This window comes from Coturnix japonica, chromosome 1, assembly GCF_001577835.2.
Source record: "Coturnix japonica isolate 7356 chromosome 1, Coturnix japonica 2.1, whole genome shotgun sequence".
Lineage (NCBI taxonomy): Eukaryota > Metazoa > Chordata > Aves > Galliformes > Phasianidae > Coturnix > Coturnix japonica.
In genome coordinates this window covers 5443068-5455090 of record NC_029516.1, presented here as the reverse complement: position 1 = coordinate 5455090, position 12023 = coordinate 5443068, and the positions used below count along the sequence as shown (strand labels likewise).

At 39.4% G+C, this 12023-nt stretch overlaps 1 protein-coding gene across 4 annotated transcripts in view; it reads left to right on the top strand.

Annotated features, from left to right (window-relative positions):
- Positions 1-12023, top strand: part of USP6NL (USP6 N-terminal like) — a 95876-nt gene that overhangs the window by 36291 nt on the left and 47562 nt on the right. For 2 of the 4 annotated variants that reach the window (XM_015868879.2, XM_015869134.1), the window contains 2 exons: positions 7722-7795; positions 8828-8910. In XM_015868879.2, the coding sequence (XP_015724365.1) occupies positions 7722-7795; positions 8828-8910 (157 nt within the window). Of the gene's footprint in view, positions 1-2318; positions 2630-6515; positions 6709-7721; positions 7796-8827; positions 8911-12023 lie in introns of those variants that run through there. The other 2 variants (XM_015868955.2, XM_015869050.2) reach the window with 2 other exon arrangements.

Below are 12023 nucleotides of genomic sequence, written 5' to 3'. Positions count from 1 at the left end.
CTGCAGAGCCCTGCCAGTTCCTGTCACTCTGCTTTGTCACATTCTGAGGATGTGCTATGGAGGTGACATCGCACTCAGACTGCAGCTTCCAGCTGGGTTGGCCGTGGGCACGGCTGATGAAGATGATTTAATTTTAAGGTGTGCTTATTATAAGCAAAACATGTGGAAGTAATTGTGAATTAAATCTAAGCAGACGGCCCAAATGTGTTTTATTAGATTATATACTTATTTAATTTTCTTGCCTTTTTATTTGAATTTTATTCTTACAGTGCTCTTATTAACTAGTAAGCTTTAATAAGGCCATATGATTAAAAATATGGCCCTAGCCACATTACAAAGATTGATTAGTGTTCATAGAGTTCTTGTAAGTCTCACAGTCAATTACTGCTTACTGATTGCTGATAGTAAGAATGGTTGTTTAAAATTCTTTACAGTATATTTAAGGCTCCTCGATTGTAATTTCATGTTTTGGCACAAGCTTTCTCCATGGAACGTTACTTAACAGGGCTGCCTTGGTTTCCTTGCTCTTACTTTGAGTCCTTTGAGGATGGTTGTGAAATTGCTTTGAGATAGCTTTTTAGTAGCAGTTAATTCTACTAATCTCCAAAGTGTCCTTTTTCCATTGGTGACTGTGCAGCATCTCACAGGGGATCCTGCAGAACTGTGAGTGTTCTGCTGCAATGAAGCCATGAGTTTTCATTAAGGTGTGAGTTCAATTATATTTCTTTAGTCAAGTTCAGTCCCTATTTTCCTATCTTCCACCTGTTACTCCTCATGTAATACAACTGCAACAAGTTCTACTCTGAAGAAATGCTGACTTTTAAACGCTGGAGGGGAAGGAGTATGTTTTTTGCAGTTGGATTTTTCCATGTGTGTGCCAAGTGTGGCTGTGTGTATTGATTTTCCTAATAGCTTTACTTTATCTTTAGATTTTGCTTTTCTAATTTTTGCTTCTGGGTGGAGATAAGCTTCCTAGTCAAAATCTTCCCCTTCCTCTGAAGGTGTTTACTTCAACGTATCCAGAAAAATATACATTCTAAACATGAAAAGAAGTTAAAGATGCAAGAAAAATACCAGAATAAATTGGCTCTTACCCTATTGCTGCCTGAAGGAAGTGTGGTAGGAGGGTATCTGTGCCATTAAAAACTATGACTGTTGTCAGGTGCATAAGGTATTTATTGGGAGAGTCAGCCTGGGGTGAGTGCTTCTCTTTGTGGCTTGTAGGTTGTTTTGTCTTCCTGTTCCTGGCATTTTAATGCTTTACAGAGTGCAAGGAAATCAGAGTTACAAGTTGAGGTTGGCAAGGACCTCTGGGTCCATCTGGCCCAAGCCCTGGACAAGCAGGGACACCCACAGCTGGGTGCCCAGGACCATGTCCAGGCAGCTCATGAAGATCTCCATAGAGGAGACTCTAGAGCTCCTCTAGGCAACCTGTGCCAATGCTCTGGCACCTGCAAGCACAGAAATGCTTCCTGATGTTACAAAGAACCTCTTGTGTTCCCATACGTGCCTGTTGCCCTTTGTCCTGGCACTGGGCACCGCTGGCTCCATCATGTTTGCAGCCTCCCTTCAGGTATCTTCTATACGTTAAGTTTCCCCTGAACCTTCTTTAGCCTGAAGAGTCCCAATGACAGTCAGATTTACAGCAATCTGGGAGGCCACGTGTCTTTCAAGCCAGGTTTGGCACAGTGCGTGCTTCTGACTTGTTAAAGTTAAGAAGTTAAATAGGTAGTTGTGGGCTGGTCCTGGCTGATTCATTTCATAGCAGGTAGCATTTTGCTTGAAAAGAGCCTTTGTGTGAGGCCTAGACACTGAGCAGGAGAACAGCTTGGTATGTGTGCCCTTGCATATTTGATATGGAGATTTGTTTTTCAAGTGTTAAGGGTGCTGACTGCTGCCCAGAAAGCAGATGAATTCCAACAATATTAAATCTTAGGTTTGTACTGCTTTCATCCAGGAAAACATTCTTATCACCTCCTGACATCCAAAGTATTTCAAGTCCCTAAGTTCTTTAACAATAAAGCAGTTCTAAATAATAATCATAAAAGAAGTATTTTCCACCCTGTAACCAAGAAATACCTAACCAGTTACAGAAACATAAACTGTATTTTCACAAGGTTTCATTTCATGGTATCTCAAGTACTAAGCCAGGAGCAGATACTTGAAGCCCCATTTCCAGTAAGTTCTTTCATTGAGATGCTTTTCACGCAGCTCCTTGGCAAATACCAGTCTGAATTCTTACCCCAGACCATAACAGTGATGTGCACAGGAGCAGCGTCCTGTGAGGCTGTTTGTTCAAATCCTCTTGTTTATTATTAGCCGGGCTGTAGGCTGCAATGGATACCACTGCTATGTTGCCTGCATGACACTTCTTGCTAACAAATAGCATCTTTGTTTGAGTATCTGCAGTTCGTGTAGCTGTAGAGGGGCCATGCCTTGAAAAACAGCGAGCTGATGCCAAATAGCTCAGTTACATGCAGCAATTGCTCCAAGCGGAGGAGGAGAACTTTCCCCTTTTACTTTCGGCTGCAGCAGTTTAGAATGTGATCTAGAAATAAACAGTTTTACTTCATGAGGAATAAAAGTGAGTTTTACAAGGACTGGGCAGAAAACCTTGATCTACAGAATGGTAAAATGTCATTTTATTTTATGTACTGAACTTTAACTTGCTGGATATATCATGTACTAATTTCCTTCTCTTTAATTTCTGTATAGTGTCAACTTCGAATGTCAAATGCCCAGTATGATTAAGTTATGAGTTTATGCTTAATGGTGGAAGAAATATAACTCGCTTAATTACTGGTGGTGTTTTCTTCATGAGAAGCTATTACTATGTAAAAGGCATAGTGTTTTCTAACTATTTAACTCTTCTTTCACATCCTAAAAATAACATGCATGGGAAGAGAAATAAAGTATTGTAAATGTTTATTTTGTTTCCTGCAAAGTAGAATATCTGATATGCGTGTAGATATTTACCACATTTTTCTTCCTTTTAAATGTTGTCTACCCACAACAAAATACTGTTCAGCATACATCATGGGTCATGGCTTTTCCTTCATTGTTTGTGAGGAAGGACTCGAAGGAAAATAAACAGCATTGCTATGAAAGGGACCTTCTGATATGACCACAGACTTGAAACTTTTGCTTGTTGCTCTGATAATGTGCCTTGAATGTGTAGATGCACAGCAGCTGTTGGTAGTGCCTGCAGACAGGAATTTGTGCCAGTGCAGCTCTTCATGCAGTGGAATGTGCACTGTGCAAACAAGCAAGAATTTGAGTGAAGCAATGGAAAACAAATGATTGTGTTCCAAGTCGTTGGGGGGTTTTAGATTGCTCTGCAGTTGAGGGTGGGTTAGACAACGAAGCAGGGAGAAATCTCCTGTTCAGAATAAGGGATGAGTTTGCACAGGGCAGTAGCAGTATACTAAAACTAACCCACTAACTAACCCACATCACCACAGCAAGAGGGCATTACTTAAGTTCATGGTACATCTATAACTTATGCGGCTGATGCATAAGCACCATAACATAGCTTGTTATCTCCCCATTCCTTTGAGATGTGTGAAGGTACTCATGTGCTGTCTTGATGAAGATGCTATGCTTGGCGGTTTTTACCTGTCCTTATAACTAACTCTGCATTTTCAGACTAAGGGAGAAATCTAACTAGCGAGGTAGAGCCACCCAAACTTCATCCACAGTAAGTTTGGCTCAGTGGCTTGTAAATGGTTCCACACGTAGCCACCCATGTCTGAGAGCACTGTCCAAATACTTCTTGAAGTTCCTCAGGTCTTCCTGCTGTCACACAGAGCAGAGCTCAGCGCTGCCCTCCGCTCCCCATGAGGATCTATAGCCGCCATGAGGCCTCCCGTCAGCTGCTCTGCTCTGCTCTGAGCAAGCCCAGGGAGCTCAGCCTTAAGGCTCTGCGCTGCCTGTAGGTGACATGTCTGGCAACTAATGTTTCTCCCTGTGGAACAAAAGGGAGCAGAATATTATGGTTTTTAATTTGCCTTTTAGATCTTATAATTAGTTCATTTTCCTGTAAGTTCACTATACTTGACTTAATTCCGTAGGATTGGAAGAATGTGGAATTCAGGAAAAACAAACACTTCTGCATGGGATACTTAGAATTGTAGCTGCTTAGTAGAACAGATTGTTTCTAGTTAATTTTTAATAAAAGCTTTTTTAAGAAACCTGGTTATTGCCAACTGAGGAGCTATTTTTAATTTAATGTGATATTTTTCAGTTCTTGTACCAACTGACCGAAGCTCAGACAAGGGTTTTGAAATTCTGAAGAACCTCTGAAAATATGGGGCTTTATTTTCAATGTGACTGTGATGCACATCACCTGATAGTGAACAGCGGGGTAATATCTGTAATTCTTCTGTAGATTTCTTGCTTCTAAGTAGCTCTGGCATCTCCAGATGACCGATTATCCCTTATCAGAAGATAAATACAGAAGACAAATTAGGACTGTGTGCTTGCAGTAGGTAGGGCTAGCTTGTTTTTTTTGCCTTTGCCACTTACATTTTTTACATACCATCACATCTTTCTGTTTCCAAAGAGATTGTTTTCAATTCTTGAACAACTGGTGAGGTAAGGAGATGCTCTTATTAGAGTGACAAAGGAGCAAAGCTTGTACGTAGTGCTTTTTTCTCACGCTATGGGGCTGATGACAGTGCACGGATGTCTAATTTGTCAGACCTGATCCGTTATGAGTTTAAAATTAGTGAATGGCAAAATGAGGCCAAATCTTACCCCAAATTCACGTATCCTTTAAATCCAGCTGTTTACTGGTCATCCCAGCGGTGCTGAAAAGTAACATCACCTGATCCTTTTGTTCCCGGCCTCTCTTTCTATGATTTACCTCTTTTGCATGCTAGATGCATGACGCTGCTAGCATTACACTTGCTATATCCTGTTATGCTTTCCAGTTATATTAGGGAACTGCATGCTCTGATTGAGCTGCCATTGGTAGTTTCTATCATCATTGATTATACTGTGTGTTTGATTGCTATATCCTGTTATGCTTTCCAGTTATATTAGGGAACTGCATGCTCTGATTGAGCTGCCATTGGTAGTTTCTATCATCATTGATTATACTGTGTTTTTGATTGCTGATAATTCCTCAGTTTTTTAGCCAAAATCAGTTTTCTGTACTACCTACCTGAATCATATGCTAGTATCAGCCTCACCTGATATATATAGTCTCTGCTATATCATATGCTGTTGACCAGCTGTAAAAGCTAATTTGAACTAGGAAAGGTAATCAGTTTAGTTTCACAACTTTAACTACTTCCACTGAAGTAAGGCCTTAACATCCCTTCCAACCTGAACCATTCCAAGATTCTATATATTTTTCTGCCAAGGAGGCAGAATTCATTCCCGTATTTAGCTTTTACTTAATCAGGAATCAGTGTGTAGTTTCTAACTTGATGTTATTTAAATAATTCTCCTTGCAAGAAAAAATAGGATCTATTTATTTCTTGAAATATTACCTCTTGTCCCTGTTTGAAGCTGTTCTCTGAGTTCTCGTTGTGAATGGATTAACGTGATGTTCAAGTATGTCAGTGCAGCTAGAAGGTTAAGATGTTTCTGGCAGGAAGTGAAGAGGATTACTTTAAAGGCAATGAATATGATAATTTCCACACTAAATGTAATTGAATTGTCATGAGGCACTGAACGTGTCAAACAACGATATGTGTTACTTAGGTGGAGAACAGGAAGGTAAGCCACAGAGATATACTCAGCATAAATCTGGACCCCGTTTCTGGCGCAAATACAGTTTTAATCCTATATTTAATCTCAGTTTCAACTTCTGTTGTTTAATCCGTTTGTGTTGTGGAAGAGCTCTGCTTCTCCTTTTGAGTATATTTTTGAACGCAAGCAATAATCATTTTGTTGCATTCTATTAATGAAAAAATGCCATGGCGCTAGCTACTTATTTTGCTGTTCTCTTACTCAATCAGATCTCATCTCTCCTTTACTGGGAAACAAGTGATAGAAGTATTTCCCCATTTCTCAGCAGTAATCATAATGTAAATAAATAGGCTTTCCCCAAATCTATCCATGAGACCATGACAAGAAGTAAGGATTAGGACAGCTCAACTTTAGAATTCGCTCTGCAAGTGTATGTTTACTTTTTAAAACTCATAATTGGTCTTCTCTAAAGAATTAATGTAAGCACAATCTGTTTGTGTCTTACTAAAGAAAATACAATTTAGTTTTGGTTATGATTCCTCTAGCTTCTCGCTTTGGAAGTAACACCTGGCTTCATGTACTACTTTGTCAGTGTAGATTAGTGGCTTAAGTGTGGGTGCTGGCAGTTTGGTAAGCACAGTGTGTCAATGAATAAAGAATTAACAAATGGATTGGTGTAACTGTCAGGAATATATATTTCTTAGTTGTGCTCAGGGTAGCATGGAGTTCTGTTTGTGTCCTTGTGTGGTGATGTTGCTGGGGAGGACATTCCAGAAGGGGATTTTTGTTGGCTGTTAGGCAGCTAGCTGGGAAATGGCCCATGGTAACTATAGAATTGTCAGAGAAAACCAAGCATGAAACCAAACTGCTTCATCTCTTGCTGTCTTATTTAAGCTTGGGAATGAATGAAGGTGGATCCAGCACCGTGAGGAGCAGCAGGAACATCACTGTGCTCAGACAGCACTAGAGGCTGACAACATGAAATGAAGCAACTCACTTATCGCCTTACAGGGAGGAAATTATTTATCAGTGATGTGGCATAGAGATGCGTAGCTTCAAAATGTAGCAGATGCGGTTCTTAAATTTTAAATGGTTACATAAATAAATGCATGCTGGTTTGGGTGTACTTTGGGGAAAAAATGACAAAGCCAGATGTCCTCACTAATAAATGGGAGCAGTATGATTTGGAAATGATAGTGACAAGCAGAGGGGAGCTAGAATGAGGAGAGCAAAGTGTGGAGCGTGTATTTATGGTATCTGGTAGTTAAAGAAGCAGTCAGACATCTCAATAGGGGAAATTTGGGACAAGCATAATTGCTGCCCATGCACTGGGGCTTGTGTCTGCGATTGAGGCATGCTGCGGTTCTGTTTGCATTCCCCTAAAGAAACTTCAAGGGGAAACACATAGAGAATGTGCTCAATCACTTCACTAGCAGGCAACTTTGAAAGCCACTTAGGAACAACTTAAATATGTAGGTGACCCCTTTGAACAAATAAACCTGCTAATGCCATATGCTGAAAAAATCTTTTACGGGCTTATCATTGTCATGACTCATTCATGTCATCTCCAGTTTTGCCCCTTAAAATTTGGAATATTGAAGTACAGTATGTTCTTGCCTGGAAGGCCAACTGGGTTCTGGGCTGCATTGAAAAAGGGGTGCCTGGCAGGGAGAGGGAGGTGATTTTCCCCCTCTGCTCAGCTCTTGTGAGGCCCTTCTCTTCAGTCTTTCAGTTAGTGAGCTGTGGGGTATTTTTTCCTTTTTAAATAAATTTATTTAATTGCTTTTTTTAATGGAAAGGAGGGAACATTCTGAACTCAGAGTTTGTTATTGTCCAATAATGATATTTTACTCTGATCAGTATTCAGGAGGTGTACCACGATCATATTTTGTTTTGATACAGTTGTTTTGGCATTTCTCCATACGAATAATTGCTCTGAAGTCAAGATTATTTCTAAGTACTTAACTGCAGTTTTTTGCTCACAAGGGAGAGAATCTGAACAGCTTTATTATAATCCTCCACAGGCGCAGATGCCGAGCAGGATGCTGCTATCAAACTTGCCCAAGAACGAGCAGAGATAGTTGCCAAGTACGACAGAGTAAGTGAATTTAATAATAATAAGAAGACATATCATAATTAATTTTAGTAATATTTCTGTTTTAAAAATGAATCATAGTTTCCCACTAGCTTTTGTTTATTTTGTTAAAATACCCTCTGTATTTCTGATCTCGTGATTTTGGGATGCTCTGGCCTGTGGGTGGGTTAAATTCTCCCTCCACAGGGATATTCTGGTTAACCAACTCATTTTTCAGGTGCATGGCAAGTTGCACTGGGGCTACTTTAAGGTAGTGTAATGCTTTTAGATGTAATGAAAGCATTGTGTTTGAGTTTGCTGAGTGCATCTACAGGATCAGAGGAACTCTCACCACGCTCTTTATTTAATTCTTTTTATGGCTATAGCAACACATCATTACAGAAAACTTGATAAGTGAATTACTTTGTTTGTCAAATTGTGATGAGGAATTAAAGAAATATCCCAGGCGTAACCTATCTCTTAAACTGCTTGTCATGTAAAAGCCTGATGCACCACGTGTCTGGAATGCCTGCACCATGTTCATATATTCCAGTAACGCTTGTGGGCTTTGTAAGTGTCCTTGGAGAGCTGTGCCATAGACTTCTTTGTACAGTGGATGAAAGATTTTAATGCTAGACTTGGTGTGATGTCCTACACAGTGTGTACTTAGAGTAGCTTTATTTTTTTTGACATGGAAACTATGTGTATGTGACTTTTATTCTGAGTGCTTGGCTCTCTTCATGCTCAGCAACCTGTATGTAGTTTGGTAGGAGCAGGAGAAAGGAAAAGGAATGAATGCATACAGCAGTGTCAGAGAGGCTTCCTGTGATGAAAATACTGGTCCCAGCAGTTGATAGAGCTGTGCTACTTTGTTTTTGGTTGGTCAGTTTAGTACTAGTGTTCTCCTACTGGTCTAGCTTACTACCCAAGTGTCCCAAACATTATGGCTCAATCCTGTCTTTCTGTGTCTTAGGTTATTGTATCGTGCAACTTAATTTGGAACTTAATTTGGCTCTCTTTTTTTTTTCTTCTATTTTTTTCCCCTCTTCCTAATAGGGACGGGATGGTGCACAGATTGAACCATGGGAAGATGCTGACTACCGCCTGTACAAGGTTACAGATAGATTTGGGTTTCTACAGTAAGTAGCTATACTGAAAAGAGAATAAGAGTTTGTTACTGTTTGTGTTCTTTATTGTAATGCCTATTCAGTGAAAGTGTTTGTTACACCTTTTTGTAAATTTTCTGTAAACTTTGCTGCGCAGATTTTTTGCTGTGCAATCTTTCACTGTACTTTTCAGTTCCAATTTTAGCTGTTTTACACACTGTGATGTGTTCCTGTTTGGGGACTTGAAATGTTTTTTAATTATTTGGGGATAAAAATTGATTATCCGTGTAGAAATTTTAAGCTCAATTAAATTGCAGATCAAGTTTGTTTTTAAGTAACTGTGTTACAAAGTTTAGATTTTTGTAAGGAAAGTTTAGAATTTAATTAATACGTTGACCTTTAATTTTAAAACGAACTTAAAGGTTACATAATAGCTATAACTGAAAAACTATATATCCTTCAAAGATGAATCTCATTTAACTTCATTTTCTAACTAACCCTACTGAAACCTCTTGCTGATTTTGGACCAAACATTGCATCATTAAGAAAAGTGAGAAAACACCACAATCTGGTCAGATTCTCTGCTAATCTCCCAGTGATCTCACTTTTTGCAAATAAAGATGATAGCATTAAATTGTATTAGAATTTCCGTGTCTGGCAAATGGAAAAATCCAATGAGCAGAAACTGAACTCAAATGGATTTGCCACTGCTGGTAATATCCAGTTGAGAGTGTTTGCTATTCTTGGTATTTGGCATTCATTCGAGTATATGAAGTGCAGTGAGGCTCTCCAGTGAAAGCAGAGATGAGTATAAAACTTAATTTCTAACTAAACATTTTTGTACAGTTTGGTGTGTGACTTGCAAATAGTTGGTAAACTACAGCTCTACTACTACATATCTGGTACTGTAGCTGTCATTGTAGGCATTCCTGTTGTAGACAATGATTTAGAATTAGAAAATCAATCATTAGAATGATTTCTTGTGCACAGTTAAAGAAGTCACTGCTAAGTTCACCGCTGTCTTCAGTGGGAACATGTATACCTTCAGATTTCCCAGTGAGTTCTTGGCTTAGGTAGCGACTCCTGAAACTTCCCTGTTACTTGTATTGCAGTATTTCCCTTTCTATAAACAAAGCATGGAAGAGTGTTATTACTGACTGCTACAATTGCCACTGCTATTGGTCTCTTTAGGAGTCTTGGATTTTGTGGCTCCAATGTCATATATCTGAGGTGCAGCGATGGACATGCTGCTTAGCAAAATAACATATGTCAATTTCCAGACTGCTTTAAATTAAGGCTAAATTTAAACTACTACTCTACATTTACATCACACCATGGTCTTTTTTTGTGATTAGACAATGTAGATGTACCTTCGTCATTAGGCAATACTTCCTTTCCACTAATATAATTAGTCACTAATATGAAATCCATGCAGTATTCATATAGCCAGCTACAAGGGTTGAATTTGGAAAGATTTATGATACATGAACACTGCACAATTTAATGATGTATATGGATATTCCACGTCCTTGCTAATTCTGTGATACTCATGCTTACATGTTGACCTGTGTCTCTTATATGGCAGATTTCTCCTGAGAGTGCTTTTAAGGGCTGCTTTATTATCTGTAAAGCAAATTCAATGCAAACGACGGTTCTGTTTTCCTGAGAGATAAAATCTCTCCTGATAGGAAAATTACAGTTAGGACAAGCATATCAGATGTCTTTTCAGGGAAAGATGATCTACATTACAAGTATAGACTCTGACTATGGTCTGAGTTTACGTGTACTGTATCACAGAATGACCTGGGTTGGAAGGGACCTCAAGGATCATGAAGTTCCAACCCTACTGCATGGCAGGGACCCCCCTGTAGTACTGATCTTTCATGCTTTTAAAAGATTTTGAAACTAAACAGCACGAATGCAACACATACCAAAAGCCTCAAAAATTGCCTCAGTGGTTTTCATCCAAGACTATTCACTGCAACCTTGAAGATGCCAAATCAGCACTACAGTGAGCAGTTAGTGAGAGAGTTATAAAATCTTCAGCCGATTGCTTGATGTGTATTGCCAGGGGTTCCTTACTGAGCTGTCAGGACAGAGAAGATGATGGAGAAAATGAAGATGAGATACTTCTTCTAAAAAAAACAGTTTTGGTCTTGTTTTATGATTCTTTGGTTGTTCTGGTGTCTTCATTTGTGCCTCAAAGTAGGATGGGGTAAACTTAGAGAGCCTGAAGGCATTTACACTTTTATTGTCTTCCTGTGCTTGGGCTAACGTTAACTTAAGGGTAGCCTTAACCTTGTAAGACCCACCGATGAAATCTGTGTTGGGCAATTTTGGTCACTTGTAATGGCCATTGTGGCATTAATGTTTGCAGTCTTCACTTAACAATGTGCTGTAAAATGTTTATAAATATGCCTTAGGAATGCAATTTAAATTGTTCTCTGAAGTGCCATTCCACAAATGAGTGTGGAAGTTGTATTTGGCCTTGAATAGTAAAAGGAAATTGGTGTGAACAGGCTATTAAAACAACTGTTAAAGAGAACAAAATGGAGTTAATGCCTTGTGAATTCAGGGAACAAGAAACAAAGTACAGTGAAAAGTGCAGATACAAGTGTGGATTGTTTGAAATTAATAATGGGAAGTTGGGTGTGAAGAAAGATTTCCAGCAAGCATGCTAAGCTGTGACACAACACTGTGAGAAGCTGAAGGAATCTCTCTTGAGATGCTTAACACCAGATTGTACAAAGCAGAGTGATGCACTGATGAGGAATGCGGTCAGTGGGACGGACATACAGAGGTGTGCCATGTTCTGAGTACAGTCTAGCTTTGGAAAGTCGCTTGTGAGGATGGAAACTGAGGCACTGAACAATGGGGTTGATGTTTTCTAGGCGTGTTGGTGCCTAGTATGAACTAAGTTGTCTGTTGTACACCCTGACAGCATGTTTGCTTAGCTCTGTAACGTTGAGGATGTATTTGAAAAGATATATTTTCAGTGCCTGTCTTCCAAGGGAAAAAGGCTGTTTCAGAGTTCCCCGATGACTTCGATTGTGAGGGAGTTGAGGTTATGTCCCTTTTCATAGCTGGGACTATACTGCACATGTGCCATTTCAACCTGGTCAGTAGCTCTTCATGCACTACAGTGC